Genomic DNA, 21437 nt, shown 5'->3' on the forward strand with positions numbered 1-21437 from the left:
GGCGGGGCCACATATTGTGCTCTTCTTGAGCCACACCAGATACTCATCAAATAATGAGGGAAAACCTTCAGAACACCTTCACCTCCATCTGACTGGACGCTTTAGTGAGTATTTTTGGGTTTCTTGTTACAAATGGCTTACTTGGCAGAATAATCAAGGGGATCCCGCTCTTGTTTTGGGGGACATAATAGAATTTCCACCCCTTCTTCTTCATCCTGGACCTTCCCTGTCTATAACTGACCTGAAAACCCAAGTTCTTTTACTTATAGTTGGAAGGGAAGGGTAAAACATTTCACAGTCCGTCACAGAACAGGTTGGGGTCATCGGTTACCCCATGGCGGTGCCACTTTTTTGCCTGCCATATACGGCAATAATACGGAGCAGTGTCTTGCGCAATCTAATCCTTCTGGACTCTTCATGGTTCTCCCACCATGGCTGACCCATCCTCACCTCTCCAGGTTTTATATCCACCACAGCACTAGTCGTTGATCAAACTGGGGTGGTCCTTCGGTTTACCACGCTGATGTGAAGACCTTCCTTCAGCTCCTTTTGGAAGCAGTTATGTACTTGCATGAAGTTGGCATCTTGATCCGGGTTAAAACTGGCAGCTGTGGTGATTTTCAGGGGTTCCCTGGACAGGGTGTACATGGAAATTTCCCCCATGGGGATGGCACTGGCATATTTGATGGCAGCTGGAGAGATTTCCCGGGATGGAGAAGCCTCTGTTGACCTGGAGCTAGACCTGGAGCGTCTCCTCCGATATCTGTAGCTCGGCATTCTGGCATAAGGGGAAGAGGAGATCTTGATGAAATTTCTCTTGGACTTGAACCTTATCTCCTTGTTCCATTCTATGTAGATATTTACGGCCAAGACCCCTACAGTCTCCGCCACAATAAAGGACAGTGCCCCAAAATAGAAGGACCAGCCATAGTTGTACTGGTTCTTCTTATCCTCGTCCTTCTTATCACTGGGGTCTCCGGCGTTGCTGGATATGTACACGATTATCCCGATGATGTTGCTGAGACCTACGGGCAGAAAGAAGATGCAGATGAGCTGGAATCACTGATCACAGCTCTGTCTTTATAGAACAGAGCTGCAGTTTAAAGCATGAAGGATGGACAGAGCAACATTCTTAGCTTCTGAACCTGGAGGCAGAGTTTTGAATACCTTAGCCCCCAACAGACAATGTAGATAATCTGGAGTCACTGTATGGAGCAGAGCTGCAGTATAAAGTATAAGGGGGAGGAAAGAGCAACAGCCTAAGCTTCTGATGAGACCAAAGATGAAGTTTAGAGTAGCTGAGGCTCCAGTAGAGAAGATGGATGGCCTGGAGTCACTGTTCACAGCTTTAACCTGATGTCGTAAGGAGCTGAGTCCTTAGAGATGCAGTTTAAAGCATGGTGTTAATCAGAGCAGAAGTTTGACCTTAACTATAAGACTGGAGCTGGCGTTCAGACTGCCTATGTAGATGAGGCACAGTTGCTAATTTAAATAAGAAATAGCTGCAGTGTAAAGCATGGGGGATGAAGAGACTGAACCTGCAGTTTACATTCCATAGTAATGATGGGCACCTGTAATAACTGTACTCACCGGCTGCCACGAAGAGTATGCCAGCGCTGAGGATGATGTTATTCCGTCTGTTGTAGATGCGTCCTGCCCCGACGCACAGTCCTCCCAGTAACAGTAAGATGGTGCTGAGGATGGGGAAGACACTGGAGGCGCGGACGATACCTGCAGGGAAACAGCGGCGGCAGTATTACAGGCCGAACTCCAGCTCCAACCGTCACTTTATATGGGGGGGAGGTGGTCAGTGCCAGAACGTTAGTGGTACGTTGTGTCTGTGTGGACCCGTGCGGGATAATTGCTCAGCATCTCCTTCCAGATGACTGGGTTACAGGCGCCCGGCAGCACCTATGTCCAGTGATTCAAGGGTTAAGTGGGCTAAGGGAGCAGGAGAAGAGAGTGATGGTGCAGATGTAGGAAAAGGGGGATCAGCACCAGAGAGTGAATGTGCAGATGTAGGAAAAGGGGGCTCAGCACCAGAGAGTGACAGTGCGGATGTAGAAAAAGGGGGCTCAGGAGCAGGGAGTGACGGTGCGGATGTAGGAAAAGGGGGCTTAGGAGCAGAGAGTGACTGTGCAGATGTAGGAAAAGGGGGCTCAGGAGCAGAGAGTAACGGTGCAAATGTAGGAAAAGGGGGCTCAGGAGCAGAGAGTGACTGTGCGGATGTAGAAAAAGGGGCTCAGGAGCAGAGAGTGACTGTGCGGAAGTAGAAAAAGGGGCTCAGGAGCAGAGAGTGACGGTGCGGATGTAGGAAAAGGGGCTCAGGAGCAGAGAGTGACGGTGCGGATGAAGGAAAAGGGGGCTCAGGAGCAGAGAGTGACGGTGCGGATGTAGAAAAAGGGGCTCAGGAGCAGAGATTGACGGTGCGGATGTAGGAAAAGGGGGCTCAGGAGCAGAGAGTGATGGTGCGGATGTAGGAAAAGGGGCTCAGGAGCAGAGAGTGACGGTGCGGATGAAGGAAAAGGGGGCTCAGGAGCAGAGAGTGACGGTGCGGATGTAGAAAAAGGGGCTCAGGAGCAGAGAGTGACGGTGCGGATGTAGGAAAAGGGGCTCAGGAGCAGAGAGTGACGGTGCGGATGAAGGAAAAGGGGGCTCAGGAGCAGAGAGTGACGGTGCGGATGTAGAAAAAGGGGCTCAGGAGCAGAGATTGACGGTGCGGATGTAGGAAAAGGGGGCTCAGGAGCAGAGAGTGATGGTGCGGATGTAGGAAAAGGGGCTCAGGAGCAGAGAGTGACGGTGCGGATGAAGGAAAAGGGGGCTCAGGAGCAGAGAGTGACGGTGCGGATGTAGAAAAAGGGGCTCAGGAGCAGAGAGTGACTGTGCGGATGTAGGAAAAGGGGGCTCAGGAGCAGAGAGTGACAGTGCAGATGTAGAAAAAGGGGCTCAGGAGCAGAGAGTGACGGTGCGGATGTAGAAAAAGGGGGCTTAGGAGTAGAGAGTGACGGTGCGGATGTAGAAAAAGGGGGCTCAGGAGCAGAGAGTGACGGTGGGGGATGTAGGAAAAAAGGGCTCAGGAGCAGAGAGTGACGGTACGGATGTAGAAAAAGGGGGCTCAGGAGCAGAGAGTGACGGTGGGGATGTAAGAAAAGGGGGCTCAGGAGCAGAGAGTGACGGTGCGGATGTAGAAAAAGGGGGCTCAGGAGTAGAGAGTGACAGTGCGGAGATAGGAAAAGGGGGCTCAGGAGCAGAGAGTGACGGTGCGGATGTAGAAAAAGGGGGCTCAGGAGCAGAGAGTGACGGTGGGGATGTAGGAAAAGGGGGCTCAGGAGCAGAGAGTGACGGTGCGGATGAAGAAAAGGGGGCTCAGGAGTAGAGAGTTACTGTGCGGATGTAGGAAAAGGGGGCTCAGGAGCAGAGAGTGACGGTGGGGATGTAGGAAAGGGGGCTCAGGAGCAGAGAGTGACGGTGCAGATGTAGAAAAAGGGGGCTCAGCAGTAGAGAGTGACGGTGCGGATGTAGGAAAAGTGGGCTCAGGAGCAGAGAGTGACGGTGCGAATGTAGGAAAAGGAGGCTCAGGAGCAGAGAGTGACAGTGCGGATGTAGAAAAAGAGGGCTCAGGAGCAGAGAGTGACGGTGCGGATGTAGGAAAAGGGGGCTCAGGAGCAGAGAGTGACGGTGCGGATGTAGGAAAAGGGGGCTCAGGAGCAGAGAGTGACGGTGCGGATGTAGAAAAAGGGGGCTCAGGAGTAGAGAGTGACGGTGCGGATGTAGAAAAAGAGGGCTCAGGAGCAGAGAGTGACGGTGGAGATGTAGGAAAAGGGGGCTCAGGAGCAGAGAGTGACAGTGGGGATGTAGTAAAAGGGGGCTCAGGAGCAGAGAGTGACGGTGCGGATGTAGAAAAAGGGGGCTCAGCAGTAGAGAGTGACGGTGCGGATGTAGGAAAAGGGGGCTCAGGAGCAGAGAGTGACGGTGCGGATGTAGGAAAAGGGGGCTCAGGAGCAGAGAGTGACGGTGGGGATGTAGGAAAAAAGGGCTCAAGAGCAGAGAGTGACGGTGCGGATGTAGAAAAAGGGGGCTCAGGAGCAGAGAGTGACGGTGGGGATGTAAGAAAAGGGGGCTCAGGAGCAGAGAGTGACGGTGCGGATGTAGAAAAAGGGGGCTCAGGAGTAGAGAGTGACAGTGCGGAGATAGGAAAAGGGGGCTCAGGAGCAGAGAGTGACGGTGCGGATGTAGAAAAAGGGGGCTCAGGAGCAGAGAGTGACGGTGGGGATGTAGGAAAAGGGGGCTCAGGAGCAGAGAGTGACGGTGCGGATGAAGAAAAAGGGGGCTCAGGAGTAGAGAGTTACTGTGCGGATGTAGGAAAAGGGGGCTCAGGAGCAGAGAGTGACGGTGGGGATGTAGGAAAGGGGGCTCAGGAGCAGAGAGTGACGGTGCAGATGTAGAAAAAGGGGGCTCAGCAGTAGAGAGTGACGGTGCGGATGTAGGAAAAGGGGGCTCAGGAGCAGAGAGTGACGGTGCGGATGTAGGAAAAGGGGGCTCAGGAGCAGAGAGTGACGGTGCGGATGTAGAAAAAGAGGGCTCAGGAGCAGAGAGTGACGGTGCGGATGTAGGAAAAGGGGGCTCAGGAGTAGAGAGTGACGGTGCGGATGTAGAAAAAGAGGGCTCAGGAGCAGAGAGTGATGGTGGGGATGTAGGAAAAGGGGGCTCAGGAGCAGAGAGTGACGGTGGGGATGTAGTAAAAGGGGGCTCAGGAGCAGAGAGTGACGGTGCGGATGTAGAAAAAGGGGGCTCAGCAGTAGAGAGTGACGGTGCGGATGTAGGAAAAGGGGGCTCAGGAGCAGAGAGTGACGGTGCGGATGTAGGAAAAGGGGGCTCAGGAGCAGAGAGTGACGGTGCGGATGTAGAAAAAGGGGGCTCAGGAGCAGAGAGTGACAGTGGGGATGTAGGAAAAGGGGGCTCAGGAGCAGAGAGTGACGGTGCGATTGTAGAAAAAGGGGGCTCAGGAGTAGAGAGTGACTGTGCGGATGTAGGAAAAGGGGGCTCAGGAGCAGAGAGTGACGGTGCAGATGTAGAAAAAGGGGGCTCAGGAGCAGAGAGTGACGGTGGGGATGTAGGAAAAGGGGGCTCAGGAGCAGAGAGTGATGGTGCGGATGTAGGAAAAGGGGGCTCAGGAGCAGAAAGTGACGGTGCGGATGTAGGAAAAGGGGGCTCAGGAGCAGAGAGTGACGGTGCGGATGTAGAAAAAGGGGGCTCAGGAGCAGAGAGTGACGGTGCGGATGTAGAAAAAAGGGGCTCAGGAGTAGAGAGTGACTGAGCGGATGTAGGAAAAGGGGGCTCAGGAGCAGAGAGTGACGGTGCGGATGTAGGAAAAGGGGGCTCAGGAGCAGAGAGTGACGGTGCGGATGTAGGAAAAGGGGGCTCAGGAGCAGAGAGTGACGGTGGGCATGTAGGAAAAAGGGGCTCAGGAGCAGAGAGTGACGGTGCGGATGTAGAAAAAGGGGGCTCAGCAGTAGAGAATGACTGTGCGGATGTAGGAAAAGGGGGCTCAGGAGCAGAGAGTGACGGTGCGGATGTAGAAAAAGAGGGCTCAGGAGCAGAGAGTGACGGTGGGGATGTAGGAAAAGGGGGCTCAGGAGCAGAGAGTGACGGTGGGGATGTAGTAAAAGGGGGCTCAGGAGCAGAGAGTGACGGTGCGGATGTAGAAAAAGGGGGCTCAGCAGTAGAGAGTGAAGGTGCGGATGTAGGAAAAGGGGGCTCAGGAGCAGAGAGTGACGGTGGGGATGTAGGAAAAGGGGGCTCAGGAGCAGAGAGTGACGGTGCGGATGTAGAAAAAGGGGGCTCAGGAGTAGAGAGTGACTGTGCGGATGTAGGAAAAGGGGGCTCAGGAGCAGAGAGTGACGGTGCGGATGTAGAAAAAGGGGGCTCAGGAGCAGAGAGTGACGGTGAAGATGTAGGAAAAGGGGGCTCAGGAGCAGAGAGTGACGGTGCGGATGTAGAAAAAGGGGGCTCAGGAGCAGAGAGTGACGGTGCGGATGTAGGAAAAGGGGGCTCAGGAGCAGAGAGTGACGGTGCGGATGTAGAAAAAGGGGGCTCAGCAGTAGAGAGTGACTGTGCGGATGTAGGAAAAGGGGGCTCAGGAGCAGAGAGTGACGGTGCGGATGTAGGAAAAGGGGGCTCAGGAGCAGAGAGTGACGATGCGGATGTAGGAAAAGGGGGCTCAGGAGCAGAGAGTGACGGTGCGGATGTAGGAAAAGGGGGCTCAGGAGCAGAGAGTGACGGTGGGGATGTAGGAAAAGGGGGCTCAGGAGCAGAGAGTGACGGTGGGGATGTAGGAAAAGGGGGCTCAGGAGCAGAGAGTGACGGTGCGGATGTAGAAAAAGGGGGCTCAGGAGTAGAGAGTTACTGTGTGGATGTAGGAAAAGGGGGCTCAGGAGCAGAGAGTGACGGTGCGGATGTAGAAAAAGGGGGCTCAGGAGCAGAGAGTGACGGTGCGGATGTAGAAAAAGAGGGCTCAGGAGCAGAGAGTGACGGTGGGGATGTAGTAAAAGGGGGCTCAGGAGCAGAGAGTGACGGTGCGGATGTAGAAAAAGGGGGCTCAGGAGCAGAGAGTGACAGTGCGGATGTAGAAAAAGGGGGTTCAGGAGCAGAGATTGACGGTGCGGATGTAGGAAAAGGGGGCTCAGGAGCAGAGAGTGACGGTGCGGATGTAGAAAAAAGGGGCTCAGGAGCAGAGAGTGACGGTGCGGATGTAGAAAAAGGGGGCTCAGGAGCAGAGAGTGACGGTGCGGATGTAGGAAAAGGGGGCTCATGAGCAGAGAGTGACGGTGCGGATGTAGAAAAAGGGGGCTCAGGAGCAGAGAGTGACGGTGCGGATGTAGGAAAAGGGGGTTCAGAGCCAATAGGGCATGAAAGGTGTTGGGGTGGCTGTGGACATGAAGACAGGGCAGCGGGTGCCCCGTGGGCTGTATTTATAAAAAGGGAAGAGGGTGAAGGTGGGGATTTAGGAGAGGGGTCAGGGACTGATAGGGGGTGATGGTGGGACAAGGGGGTTTGGGGTGAATGTGGCCGCCGCTCTGTTGTGGGGGGATGATATTTTTTGCTATGTGGGGCCTCCTGATACGTTGTTGCTCATTTCTTTATGGATACATCCCATGATTTCTCCTCAGTGGCTGTTACGTTGCGCGGTCTGTGTTTTTATAATGCGTGGGGTGGGGGTTGGGGGGTCTTACGCTTCAGCGCACCCCTCCCCCTCAGGCTCAGCCTATTTTAGGAAACGTCTTCTTTTACTTTTCCATTTGAAGGTGACGAATGAACTGGAAACATCAGAAGTCATCATCGTACCCCAGGTACGGAGCCCTGGGCGCAGATTTGGGCCGCTCCGGCCGCCGCATCTGCTGTTCACTTATGTTATTTACTAAATAAAACTAAAAAGTGTCAAAAAGGGTAATAGCAATAAAGTTCATTGAATGAAGCGTGTTCTTGTCAATAAACTTTATTTAAATGCCTTAGACTAAGCCATAGGGGCCCTTTGAGGGAGGGGCCTGATCCCAGTTAATGACCCCCTTTGCTATTAGATATGAGATGCTGTTTTCTATCTACATCATGGAAAAATCATGAAAAACAGGTTGCCGTTTTTGACGTTTTTTCCCCCCTAGTGGTAGCAGAATCATAATAATTTATTTCTTGTTGGCAGATGTGTCCCCTCTAAATGCTCATTAAAGCCTCTGGACACAGTGAGACCGGAGAAAGATGCCGGAGTCGAAGGAAGTGTGCGGTAATGACTGCGATCCACAGACATCAAAGGGAACATCACCTTAAACTAATCCCCAAAATGTCTCTTTATAAAGCACCAGAGGGAAATAACTGAAAAATAATATTACTGCTGACAACCTGCCTGTATATCCTGTCTGAGAGGTTGTCACAGCCCCGCCCCCTGCCGATGACATCACTGATATAATGACATGTGGTCAGACATGGGATCCACACTCCTTATACTACAGGAACATCTATTACTGCTGACAACCTGCCTGTATATCCTGTCTGAGAGGTTGTCACAGCCCCGCCCACTGCTGATGACATCACTGATATAATGACATGTGATCAGACATGAGATCACACACCTTATACTACAGGAACATCTATTCATCTATTACTGCTGACAACCTGCCTGTATATCCTGTCTGAGAGGTTGTCACAGCCCCGCCCACTGCTGATGACATCACTGATATAATGACATGTGATCAGACATGAGATCACACACCTTATACTACAGGAACATCTATTACTGCTGACAACCTGCCTGTATATCCTGTCTGAGAGGTTGTCACAGCCCCGCCCACTGCTGATGACATCACTGATATAATGACATGTGATCAGACATGAGATCCACACACCTTATACTACAGGAACATCTATTACTGCTGACAACCTGCCTGTATATCCTGTCTGAGAGGTAGTCACAGCCCCGCCCCCTGCTGATGACATCACTGATATAATGACATGTGGTCAGACATGGGATCCACACACCTTATACTACAGGAACATCTATTACTGCTGACAACCTGCCTGTATATCCTGTCTGAGAGGTAGTCACAGCCCCGCCCCCTGCTGATGAAATCACTGATATAATGACGTGATCAGACATGAGCTCCACACACCTTATACTACAGGAACATCTATTACTGCTGACAACCTGCCTGTATATCCTGTCTGAGAGGTAGTCACAGCCCCGCCCCCTGCTGATGACATCACTGATATAATGACATGTGATCAGACATGAGATCACACACCTTATACTACAGGAACATCTATTACTGCTGACAACCTGCCTGTATATCCTGTCTGAGAGGTTGTCACAGCCCCGCCCCCTGTTACTCACTGATAGAAGGTGACCCCTGCAGACATAGTAGGGGTTGTACTCACGCAGCAGATATTCGGAGCTGTCGTGGTCATAGTCGTTGTCTTCTGGAAAGTGATTAATCCTGAAGCAACTTCCTTTGTAGAGACCTGAAGAAAAGGAGAAAAACATGGAGGTGATTCTGCTGGAAACCTCCGGAGATGCCCCTTAGATGGTGGCAACTGAACTATGTTCGAATAAAGTGATAGGTGCAAATTTAAAGAAAATGAATAAATACCACCACTCTAGCTTTTTAGAAACTGACATAATGGAGCTCGAGCTTGAGAGGACCCATGTAACAGGCTGCAATCAATTACCGGCACTTTTGGAAGAAGTGCAGCTCAGAACTGAGAGGACATCGAAAAGACGAAGGATCTTCTGCTTTAAACAACTGTTAACAGGGAGCAATAGACTGTATTCTCCTGTCCTATAGTCATCCTCTCCCCTGAAATGGCTGATAACAGGAGGCAATAGACTGTATTCTCCTGTCCTACAGTCATCCTCTCCCCTGAAATGGCTGATAACAGGGGGCAATAGACTGTATTCTCCTGTCCTACAGTCATCCTCTCCCCTGAAATGGCTGATAACAGGGGACAATAGACTGTATTCTCCTGTCCTACAGTCATCCTCTCCCCTGAAATGGCTGATAACAGGGGGCAATAGACTGTATTCTCCTGTCCTACAGTCATCCTCTCCCCTGAAATGGCTGATAACAGGGGGCAATAGACTGTATTCTCCTGTCCTATAGTCATCCTCTCCCCTGAAATGGCTGATAACAGGGGGCAATAGACTGTATTCTCCTGTCCTATAGTCATCCTCTCCCCTGAAATGGCTGATAACAGGGGGCAATAGACTGTATTCTCCTGTCCTACAGTAATCCTCTCCCCTGAAATGGCTGATAACAGGGGCAATAGACTGTATTCTCCTGTCCTAGAGTCATCCTCTCCCCTGAAATGGCTGATAACAGGAAGCAATAGACTGTATTCTCCTGTCCTACAGTCATCCTCTCCCCTGACATGGCTGATAACAGGGAACAATAGACTGTATTCTCCTGTCCTACAGTCATCCTCTGCCCTGAAATGGCTGATATCAGGGGGCAATAGACTGTATTCTCCTGTCCTACAGTCATCCTCTCCCCTGAAATGGCTGATAACAGGGGGCAATAGACTGTATTCTCCTGTCCTACAGTCATCCTCTCCCCTGAAATGGCTGATAACAGGGGGCAATAGACTGTATTCTCCTGTCCTACAGTCATCCTCTCCCCTGAAATGGCTGATAACAGGGGGCAATAGACTGTATTCTCCTATCCTACAGTCATCCTCTCCCCTGAAATGGCTGATAACAGGGGGCAATAGACTGTATTCTCCTGTCCTACAATCATCCTCTCCCCTGAAATGGCTGATAACAGGGGGCAATAGACTGTATTCTCCTGTCCTACAGTCATCCTCTCCCCTGAAATGGCTGATAACAGGGGCAATAGACTGTATTCTCCTGTCCTACAGTCATCCTCTCCCCTGAAATGGCTGATAACAGGGGGCAATAGACTGTATTCTCCTGTCCTACAGTCATCCTCTCCCCTGAAATGGCTGATAACAGGGGCAATAGACTGTATTCTCCTGTCCTACAGTCATCCTCTCCCCTGAAATGGCTGATAACAGGGGGCAATAGACTGTATTCTCCTGTCCTACAGTCATCCTCTCCCCTGAAATGGCTGATAACAGGGGGCAATAGACTGTATTCTCCTGTCCTACAGTCATCCTCTCCCCTGAAATGGCTGATAACAGGGGGCAATAGACTGTATTCTCCTGTCCTACAGTCATCCTCTCCCCTGAAATGGCTGATAACAGGGAGCAATAGACTGTATTCTCCTGTCCTACAGTCATCCTCTCCCCTGAAATGGCTGATAACAGGGAGCAATAGACTGTATTCTCCTGTCCTACAGTCATCCTCTCCCCTGAATGGCCTGATAACAGGGGCAATAGACTGTATTCTCCTGTCCTACAGTCATCCTCTCCCCTGAAATGGCTGATAACAGGGGCAATAGACTGTATTCTCCTGTCCTACAGTCATCCTCTCCCCTGAAATGGCTGATAACAGGGAGCAATAGACTGTATTCTCCTGTCCTACAGTCATCCTCTCCCCTGAAATGGCTGATAACAGGGAGCAATAGACTGTATTCTCCTGTCCTACAGTCATCCTCTCCCCTGAAATGGCTGATAACAGGGAGCAAGTAGACTGTATTCTCCTGTCCTACAGTCATCCTCTCCCTGAAATGGCTGATAACAGGGGCAATAGACTGTATTCTCCTGTCCTACAGTCATCCCTCTCCCCTGAAATGGCTGATAACAGGGAGCAATAGACTGTATTCTCCTGTCCTACAGTCATCCTCTCCCCTGAAATGGCTGATAACAGGGAGCAATAGACTGTATTCTCCTGTCCTACAGTCATCCTCTCCCCTGAAATGGCTGATAACAGGAGCAATAGACTGTATTCTCCTGTCCTACAGTCATCCTCTCCCCTGAAATGGCTGATAACAGGGAGCAATAGACTGTATTCTCCTGTCCTACAGTCATCCTCTCCCCTGAAATGGCTGATAACAGGGAGCAATAGACTGTATTCTCCTGTCCTACAGTCATCCTCTCCCCTGAAATGCTGATAACAGGGAGCAATAGACTGTATTCTCCTGTCCTACAGTCATCCTCTCCCCTGAAATGGCTGATAACAGGGAGCAATAGACTGTATTCTCCTGTCCTACAGTCATCCTCTCCCTGAAATGGCTGATAACAGGGGGCAATAGACTGTATTCTCCTGTCCTACAGTCATCCTCTCTCCTGAAATGGCTGATAACAGGGAGCAATAGACTGTATTCTCCTGTCCTACAGTCATCCTCTCCCCTGAAATGGCTGATAACAGGAGGCAATAGACTGTATTCTCCTGTCCTACAGTCATCCTCTCCCCTGAAATGGCTGATAACAGGGAGCAATAGACTTGTATTCTCCTGTCCTACAGTCATCATCTCCCCTGAAATGGCTGATAACAGGGAGCAATAGACTGTATTCTCCTGTCCTACAGTCATCCTCTCCCTGAAATGGCTGATAACAGGAGGCAATAGACTGTATTCTCCTGTCCTACAGTCATTCCTCTCCCCTGAAATGGCTGATAACAGGGGGCAATAGACTGTATTCTCCTGTCCTACAGTCATCCTCTCCCCCTGAAATGGCTGATAACAGGGAGCAATAGACTGTATTCTCCTGTCCTACAGTCATCCTCTCCCCTGAAATGGCTGATAACAGGGAGCAATAGACTGTATTCTCCTGTCCTACAGTCATCCTCTCCTCTGAAATGGCTGATAACAGGGAGCAATAGACTGTATTCTCCTGTCCTACAGTCATCCTCTCCCCTGAAATGGCTGATAACAGGGAGCAATAGACTGTATTCTCCTGTCCTACAGTCATCCTCTCCCCTGAAATGGCTGATAACAGGGAGCAATAGACTGTATTCTCCTGTCCTACAGTCATCCTCTCCCTGAAATGGCTGATAACAGGGAGCAATAGACTGTATTCTCCTGTCCTACAGTCATCCTCTCCCCTGAAAATGGCTGATAACAGGGAGCAATAGACTGTATTCTCCTGTCCTACAGTCATCCTCTCCCCTGAAATGGCTGATAACAGGGAGCAATAGACTGTATTCTCCTGTCCTACAGTCATCCTCTCCCTGAAATGGCTGATAACAGGGAGCAATAGACTGTATTCTCCTGTCCTACAGTCATCCTCTCCTCTGAAATGGCTGATAACAGGGAGCAATAGACTGTATTCTCCTGTCCTACAGTCATCCTCTCCCCTGAAATGGCTGATAACAGGGAGCAATAGACTGTATTCTCCTGTCCTACAGTCATCCTCTCCTCCTGAAATGGCTGATAACAGGGAGCAATAGACTGTATTCTCCTGTCCTACAGTCATCCTCTCCCCTGAAATGGCTGATAACAGGGAGCAATAGACTGTATCTCCTGTCCTACAGTCATCCTCTCCCTGAATGGCTGATAACAGGGAGCAATAGACTGTATTCTCCTGTCCTACAGTCATCCTCTCCCCTGAAATGGCTGATAACAGGGAGCAATAGACTGTATTCTCCTGTCCTACAGTCATCCTCTCCCCTGAAATGGCTGATAACAGGGGGCAATAGACTGTATTCTCCTGTCCTACAGTCATCCTCTCCCCTGAAATGGCTGATAACAGGAGCAATAGACTGTATTCTCCTGTCCTACAGTCATCCTCTCCCCTGAAATGGCTGATAACAGGGAGCAATAGACTGTATTCTCCTGTCCTACAGTCATCCTCTCCCCTGAAATGGCTGATAACAGGGAGCAATAGACTGTATTCTCCTGTCCTACAGTCATCCTCTCCCCTGAAATGGCTGATAACAGGGGGCAATAGACTGTATTCTCCTGTCCTACAGTCATCCTCTCCCCTGAAATGGCTGATAACAGGGGGCAATAGACTGTATTCTCCTGTCCTACAGTCATCCTCTCCCCTGAAATGGCTGATAACAGGGGGCAATAGACTGTATTCTCCTGTCCTACAGTCATCCTCTCCCCTGAAATGGCTGATAACAGGGGCAATAGACTGTATTCTCCTGTCCTACAGTCATCCTCTCCCCTGAAATGGCTGATAACAGGGGCAATAGACTGTATTCTCCTGTCCTACAGTCATCCTCTCCCCTGAAATGGCTGATAACAGGGAGCAATAGACTGTATTCTCCTGTCCTACAGTCATCCTCTCCCTGAAATGGCTGATAACAGGAGGCAATAGACTGTATTCTCCTGTCCTACAGTCATCCTCTCCCCTGAAATGGCTGATAACAGGGGCAATAGACTGTATTCTCCTGTCCTACAGTCATCCTCTCCCCTGAAATGGCTGATAACAGGATGCAATAGACTGTATTCTCCTGTCCTACAGTCATCCTCTCCCCTGAAATGGCTGATAACAGGGAGCAATAGACTGTATTCTCCTGTCCTACAGTCATCCTCTCCCCTGAATGGCTGATAACAGGGGGCAATAGACTGTATTCTCCTGTCCTACAGTCATCCTCTCCCCTGAAATGGCTGATAACAGGGAGCAATAGACTGTATTCTCCTGTCCTACAGTCATCCTCTCCCCTGAAATGGCTGATAACAGGGGCAATAGACTGTATTCTCCTGTCCTACAGTCATCCTCTCCCCTGAAATGGCTGATAACAGGGGCAATAGACTGTATTCTCCTGTGCCTACAGTCATCCTCTCCCTGAAATGGCTGATAACAGGGGGCAATAGACTGTATTCTTCCTGTCCTACAGTCATCCTCTCCCCTGAAATGGCTGATAACAGGGGGCAATAGACTGTATTCTCCTGTCCTACAGTCATCCTCTCCCCTGAAATGGCTGATAACAGGGGGCAATAGACTGTATTCTCCTGTCCTACAGTCATCCTCTCCCCTGAAATGGCTGATAACAGGGGGCAATAGACTGTATTCTCCTGTCCTACAGTCATCCTCTCCCCTGAAATGGCTGATAACAGGGAGCAATAGACTGTATTCTCCTGTCCTACAGTCATCCTCTCCCCTGAAATGGCTGATAACAGGAGGCAATAGACTGTATTCTCCTGTCCTACAGTCATCCTCCCCCCTGAAATGGCTGATAACAGGGGGCAATGGACTGTATTCTCCTGTCATACAGTCATCCTCTCCTCTGAAATGGCTGATAACATGTTAATAGATCTACCATTCATCTGATGATCTAATTGTCACCATAGAAGACCCAACTGACATGGCAGAGGCTACCTCATAGGAGTATAGGACCTTACTGCAATAGTTTTAGTCTGTGGACAACACAGTAGAATAACCAACCATGTAGACAGAAGACCAACTAAAATAATAGATAAACTAACAATAGATAAACTAATATATTGGGTTATAAGAGCTAACTGCCATAATAAATGAACCAACTATCTTGGTAGATGACCCAAACATCTTGCTGGAAGAATCTACTACCACAGTAAATAGACCAAGACATAAGCGCTAAACGTGCCATAATAAAAGGCGTAACCATCTAAATAGTAGAACTTCTTGGTAGAAGATTCAGTCATTTTGTTAGGGGACAACTATAACAGTAAAAACACCAAGATACAGACCAAAAGCTAACCGTAATAGATGAACATTCAACCATCTCAGCATCTTACTACTTAAGTTAGAAAACTCAACTGTCTTGTTTGCAGACTCCACTACTACAATGGAAGACTCAAACATCTCAGGAGAATATCGTCCAGCCATGGTAGACCCACTCATTTTAGTAGAAGACCTAACCATCTCATTAGAATACCCAGTCATCAGAAGATCCAAGAACCATAGACGAAAAACCAACCCTATCTGTAGACAGCTCATCCACCACAGTAGAAGACCAAACCACTATGCTTTTTCCCCTTTTCTACAAGGGTTCCATATGATTGTGCATTTCTCTTGTTCCGCTCATGTTTTCTCTTAAAATTTTTGGTAGTGGTTGTGGATAAAATTTTCTGGGGCCCATGTTCAAGGGCCCATATTTACCTGCATATGAAACATCTCTCTACAACCTAGATGACAGTAAAGAACTGCTATAACTGTCGATGTTAACAGGCCACCATACAAAACGTTTGCCCTGTCTCTGAACTCCAGGTTGTCACCCCTGTTTCTCCTCTGTAGTGGAACTTTGCCGTTCAGTCTCCAGGAGCGAGAGTTGCAATATTGGAAGTGAGATGTAAATGCATTTTTAAAAACATCTAAAACGTTCACACCTTGGGCTGTCGTGTAAAACTAGGACTTGTCTTCAAAGGAAAAAGTGCGAACAGAGTCAGGGTAATGCGGTGCAGGTTGGAAGAGATTGTACGCTGACACAAATAAGGTTTAATAGAGAGAAATAACATGGCGTGGTGTCAGGGAGCGGGGCTGAGGGCGGACATGTGTCTCCAGCGCTGGGGCTCAGATGTGACTCAGTGGACAGCTCCGGGAGACAGGATAACGAGACTTCCTAATGAATGAGAGGGACAGAGCTGGGGGTAATCTCCCGCTGGCGGATGCTTGTCCCCGATTACTAACCAAATGCCACATCACAGATACAAGCGCAGGGCGGCGTGTTTACGGCTGTCGGCTCCAATGATTGTTCATCCCAACACAAAAGTCCCAAGAACTGAGAGGCTGCATCATCACTCACCTAACACCACCCTGAAGACAAAGGAAAACCGCCATATTCACTAGACATATATCACAGTATCGGCTGTTACTCCGTATATATGGACACGGCACAGTACCACTTCTCCTGTCCTGTATACTGGGTGTAATCCTCAGTATCTGCTCTTATTCTGTATATATATATATATTCACACACTGCACAGTACCACTTCTCCTGTATACTGGGTGTAATCCTCAGTATCTGCTCTTATTCTGTATATATATATATATATATATATATATATGGACACGGCACAGTACCGCTTCTCCTGTCCTGTATACTGGATGTAATCCTCAGTATCTGCTCTTATTCTGTATATATATACACTGCACAGTACCACTTCTCCTGTCCTGTATACTGGGTGTAATCCTCAGTATCTGCCCTTATTCTGTATATATACACTGCACAGTACCACTTCTCCTGTCCTGTATACTGGGTGTAATCCTCAGTATCTGCTCTTATTCTGTATATACACACTGCACAGTACCACTTCTCCTGTCCTGTATACTGGGTGTAATCCTCAGTGTGCAGGAGCCAGTGGTCGGGTGTGGTTGTGTGTGGAGGAGCTCCTGCTAATTGCTGACAGACTTCCAGGGATTTTTCCATCTATCCCAGCCCAGGCCCTGCCTCTCTCTCCCCAGGGAGGTGGTGGGGTCCTGGGCTATGAAGCGACTCAAGACCCAGGATCCTGCTTCCCGGGGTAGGCCGGCGGGAGGTAGGGGAGGTGAGCTACCGGCCTCAGTTCCATCTTCCGCCCCGGGGGTCAGAAGATCCAGCAGGAGTCGTGGTGCAGTGGCCCCTGCAGCCCCCGGAGGTGAAGCCGTGTCCATCGCCGGCGGTTCCAGGAGGGCGGACAGTAGCCCTCCAAGAGGTACGCGGAGTGCTCCTGGGGATGGGCTGGTTCCGGTTGAGGCTGACTGGGGCAACATGAAGCCCCAGGAACTAATCGCGGTTTACAGCTCCCGGATCGCGGCCTACCTCCGGGAGTTCGAGGAGGCGAATAGGACCCTCAAGAAGGTGAGGGAGCAACTAAGGCTTGAGAGGGGGAAGGTGGACAAAGCGGCCAGGAAAAATAGGCCGGAGATCTCAAGGAAAATAAAAAGCTTAAAAGAGATTGTTAAAGAGCTGCAGGAAAGAATGGGGGCCATTCTGGAGAACAGTGGCCCCTTTAAGGAAAAACTCATGAATGATCAAAGGTTTAATGAAATGGCTGGAAACCAAAAACAGCAAGAAGATGACTCCTCTAGTGAGGAGGAAGAGTCGGACATGGGGGGGCAACCTGCGGAAACTGGCATCACCGCAGAGCAGGTGTGCCTGCCCCCCACTAGTTCCGATGAGGAAATAGACGCCAGTGAGAGCAGCGGAGTTGGGGGGCAACTTATGGCCGAGATACGCCACCTGGAGTCCCCCAAAATTTGTGACAACATTTGTTTTGGAAATGAATTACCGGAAGAAGAGCCGATGAGAAAGACTAAGACATCAAAGCCAGAGGTGAGGTATGTCTATGTGACCCACCCTGCGTGCCCTGGGCCAGCTGAAAAGCCAGCTCAGGGCACGAACCCCACCATCCTCCCTGGCCCGGTCTCTGCTGTGGGACCGGTGCGTAGGAGTGGGGAGAAAGACGTGGTAAAGATGGCGCAGGACGCCGTCCCTGTTTGCAGTAACAGGGGCGGTGAGGAGAAGCAGGAGGGGCCAGACAGGAAGGCTCCCGGGGCGAGTGGCGAGGGGGGCATGGTTGGTGGTCGGGTGGCTCCGCCCGCCTCTGCTGGGGCACTGGACAGGTGCCAGGTGGAGGTGCGGCGGGGCGATGTAGCTGCCACTGCCCCCCTTGCAGAGGTCGTTGCCAGGATCCCTGTCCTGGGGTCTGCGTCCTCTGCCCCGGTCTGCTTCGCCGCTCCCGTGCGCCCTGCAGTACCCCCTGCCGGTTTTGGCATGGCAGCGGGGGACGGGGGGCCGGGGGTGGTGGGGGTGGCTGTGGGTGGAGGGGGTGTGGCCGTGGGCACAGAGGTGTCCCGATCCGGAGTTGCAGGGGGAGGATGCGAGGTGGCTGCCTCCGCCCCTCCCAAGTTGTGTGCCCAAGTCCTTGCCGGGGTTCCAGTCTCCTCTGCTCCGCTTCAGTCCCTTCCGCTGGTATTGTTGTGGCGGCGGGGAGTGGAGGCGCAGTGGGAGTGGTCAGGGGTGGAGGGGGTGGGGCTTCTGAAATCCACAAAGGAACTCAAAGCACTGTGTCTGTAGGCAGAGAGGGAGGGGGCGGTCCTGATGCGAGTGTGGTGCGCACCGCCCCTCCCTCCTGCACTGTCCGTCAAGTGGATAAGGCCGGCGTGGCTGGGACCAGTGGTTCTACAGCCCGCCGGCCCGAAAAATCAGGAAAGACTTTTAAAAATGTGTCCAGCAAGGAAATGCTGGACAAAACGAATAAACTGACCTCTGTCCCCTCTGGCCCAGCAGTGTGGGTGGAAGGGAGAGTGCGGTAGTGGCCACTGAAGAAGGGTGAATGTTGGAGGTCGGCCGACCACTGTACAAGTGGCCGGTGCGGCTCATGTAGCCCCTTCAGAGGGGTCTGGAGTGACACCTGCTGTAGATAGGTCTGGGGGTGGGCCCCGTCCGGCTGCCCCTCCTGCGTCGGTTACGCCTGGCAGAAATTATGCTGGTGTGGTCGCCGGCGCAGGGGGGGAGGGGCGGCCCCCATTGTCCTCCCCATTACCAATGTCTGGTGACGGTAACTTGCAGCGGCAACTTCTAGACGCTCTTAGGAGAGGGGAGAATTCTATTACAGTAGGGGGGCAGCAGGTGGATCTATCCTTCTGGATAGACAGGCATGGCCTGCGTGCCTTCCGAGAGCAAGGCGGGGGCGAGACCACCTGGTCCTCACCCACAACCGGCCCTGGGTCAGCCAGACGGAATGTTGTCTGTCTGAAATGGAGAGGCAATGAAGCGTGCCCTACCAGGAAGAGGGTGGCAGAGCTTCTCTTTCAGATGGGCATCAGGGCATGTGACATCTTTGCCCTGATACATCCGTATGGCACCCGGGAGTTTGATGTCAGTTTTGCCCGGCCAGAGGGTCTTGAACTTTTCTGGTCTGGGTATGAACTGGCAAAAGACCAGCCGGACTGGCAGGGGTTTTTTGTGCAAGCGATAACCCGCCAGAATGAGGTCAAGAAAGTGACCGTTCTGACCCGTAACGAGTCACTTTCTTGTGTTGACATCTTGACCTGGTTGAGCAGGTACGGGGACGTCCAGGGTCTTCCTAGCAAGAACCTGGATGAGTTTGGCATCTGGTCGGGTGCCTGGACGTTTCAGATTAAGTTGAAACATTCAGGGGGGTCGGTTTCCCACATACCGTCATCTGCTTTCCTTGGTCGGGATAGGATCATGGTGTTCTACAGGGGGCAGCCTAAGCTGTGTTACAAGTGCGGCAGCCCTTCGCACTTCAGCGCCAGCTGCCGAGTGCAGAGGTGCGCGTTGTGCGGGGGTGAAGGCCATCTAGCTGCATCTTGTGGGCAGATTAGATGCAACCTGTGTGGTGAGCTAGGGCACCCGTTCAGTCGTTGCCCTCGCTCTGTCGCCAACGTGGCTCGTGCACGCGCAGAGGCGAGCCGGGAGGCCCCCACCGCCGAGGCGAGTGCTGGCGAAGGCGACAGGGCAGTGGGGTCGATGAAGAGAAAAGAAAGCCCGTCCCAACAGAGACGGAGGGAGAGGCGTCAAATGGAGAGGGGGCAGGTGGAACCCCCTCCTGGGGTGATGCCTGTGCCCTCCCAAGAGAATGCCTCTCCTAGAGCTGAGACCCTGGGGGATATCGAGGTGAATGAGGAACTCACGAGACTAGACCGTTCCGAGGTGACTCTGTCCTCTTGCTACGAGAGTGCAACAGAGGAGAGTGAGACAGAGTCTAAAAGAACAAGAAGGAAACGTCTGATCAAAAAAAGATCTAGCCCGGCTAGAGTGCCTGTGGAAGGCAAAGCCAGCTCCCCCCTGGACCTCTCTAATCCTGACTCTCTTCCCCTGGATCTTTCCAACCGGTACCTCACCTTGGATGAGATCTCTTCTTCCGGGGAGGAGGTTGAAGGTGGGGAGCCGGAGGGGCAAGAGAAGGAGCCTCTGGAAGGGCCCGCGCCTCCCTCCGGTGAGGATGCAAGGTCCTCGGGAGGTGGGGCGGGTCCAGACGCTGGTAATGGGAATGACAAGGGTGGTGCGAAGGGGGAGGCGGTGGTGACTAATGAGATGGACACCACTGTCTCTCTCAAAAGAGATCGTGCCACCTTAGGGGGAAGCCCCAAGAGGGGTAAGAAAAAGAACAAGAAGGGGAAGGGAAGGAAGAAGGCCGTCTAACTTAATCACTCTGTATGGCGGCACTCACTCCGTTGACGCTGGCGACCATTAATGTCGCCAGTATTAAATCGGATGCGGCTAGGTATGCAGCCTTTGATTTTCTTAGCCGGGTTGAAGCTGACATTTTATTTTTGCAAGAGACCAGGCTGCCAGATTTGGCGGCTGTGTATAAAGCAAAAAAGGAGTGGAGGCGTGGTCCATCATATTGGTCTCTTGCGGCTGAGCCGTATAGCGGAGTGGCGGTTCTTTTTACCGCACCAGTAGAAAGCCGACGAGTGATTGAGTTAGAAATGGGGAGGTGTTTGATTTTAGATGTCCTCATGAAGGGTCAAGAGCTTCGCCTGATAAACATCTATGGTCCCCAAACCAGGTGGGATCGGAAGCGTCTCTTTATGAGGATCAAACCTTTCCTTTTTACGAGTCGGCAGGTGGTCTTTGGCGGGGACTTTAATACAGTCACAAGGTCCCAAGACCGGGGAGGCGCCAGAAACCGGCTGGCTTACGATAGTGTATCCCTGAATAGCATAGCTAGCGAGGCTCGCCTGGTGGATGTCCACATTAGGCACACCCCAGGTCACGGTGGTTTCACTTATTATAGAGGTAGTCAGATTAGGTCTAGAATAGACAGGTTTTATTTAAAGGAGGAGACTACTTTTTCACCTTTAGAGGTGGAATTCTCTGATCACTGTATGATTATGTTCTCTTTGAATGTTGCAGAATCCCCCCAAATGGGAAGAGGCTATTGGAAGCTAAATTCGGCCCTCCTGGAGGAAGCAGAGGTGAGACAATCCTTTAAGGACTTCCTTCAGAGTCAGGTAGAGTTGCTGGATCTTTGTGACACTAAGTCTGAGTGGTGGGAGATATTCAAAGATCGGGTGGCAAAATTCTTCCGCCAGCTCTCGAGCCTCAGGTCCCTGGACAGGTACCGCTTGTATCAGGGTCTGAGGAGGAAACTCGAACAACCGGTCTCGAC

The 21437-nt window shown here is 51.3% G+C and overlaps 1 protein-coding gene across 1 annotated transcript in view; it reads right to left on the reverse strand.

Moving 5' to 3' along the window:
• Window positions 1-489: 489 nt before the first annotated feature.
• CACNG4 (calcium voltage-gated channel auxiliary subunit gamma 4) overlaps window positions 490-21437 on the reverse strand; it is a 32486-nt gene continuing 11538 nt past the window's right edge. The window contains exons 2-4 of the mRNA XM_044274330.1: window positions 8926-9009; window positions 1591-1731; window positions 490-1025 (exon numbers count right to left, since the gene is read on the reverse strand). Coding sequence (XP_044130265.1) covers window positions 490-1025; window positions 1591-1731; window positions 8926-9009 — 761 coding nt within the window. The remainder of the gene's footprint in view (window positions 1026-1590; window positions 1732-8925; window positions 9010-21437) is intronic.

Source organism: Bufo gargarizans, unplaced genomic scaffold (assembly GCF_014858855.1).
Source record: "Bufo gargarizans isolate SCDJY-AF-19 unplaced genomic scaffold, ASM1485885v1 original_scaffold_1674_pilon, whole genome shotgun sequence".
Lineage (NCBI taxonomy): Eukaryota > Metazoa > Chordata > Amphibia > Anura > Bufonidae > Bufo > Bufo gargarizans.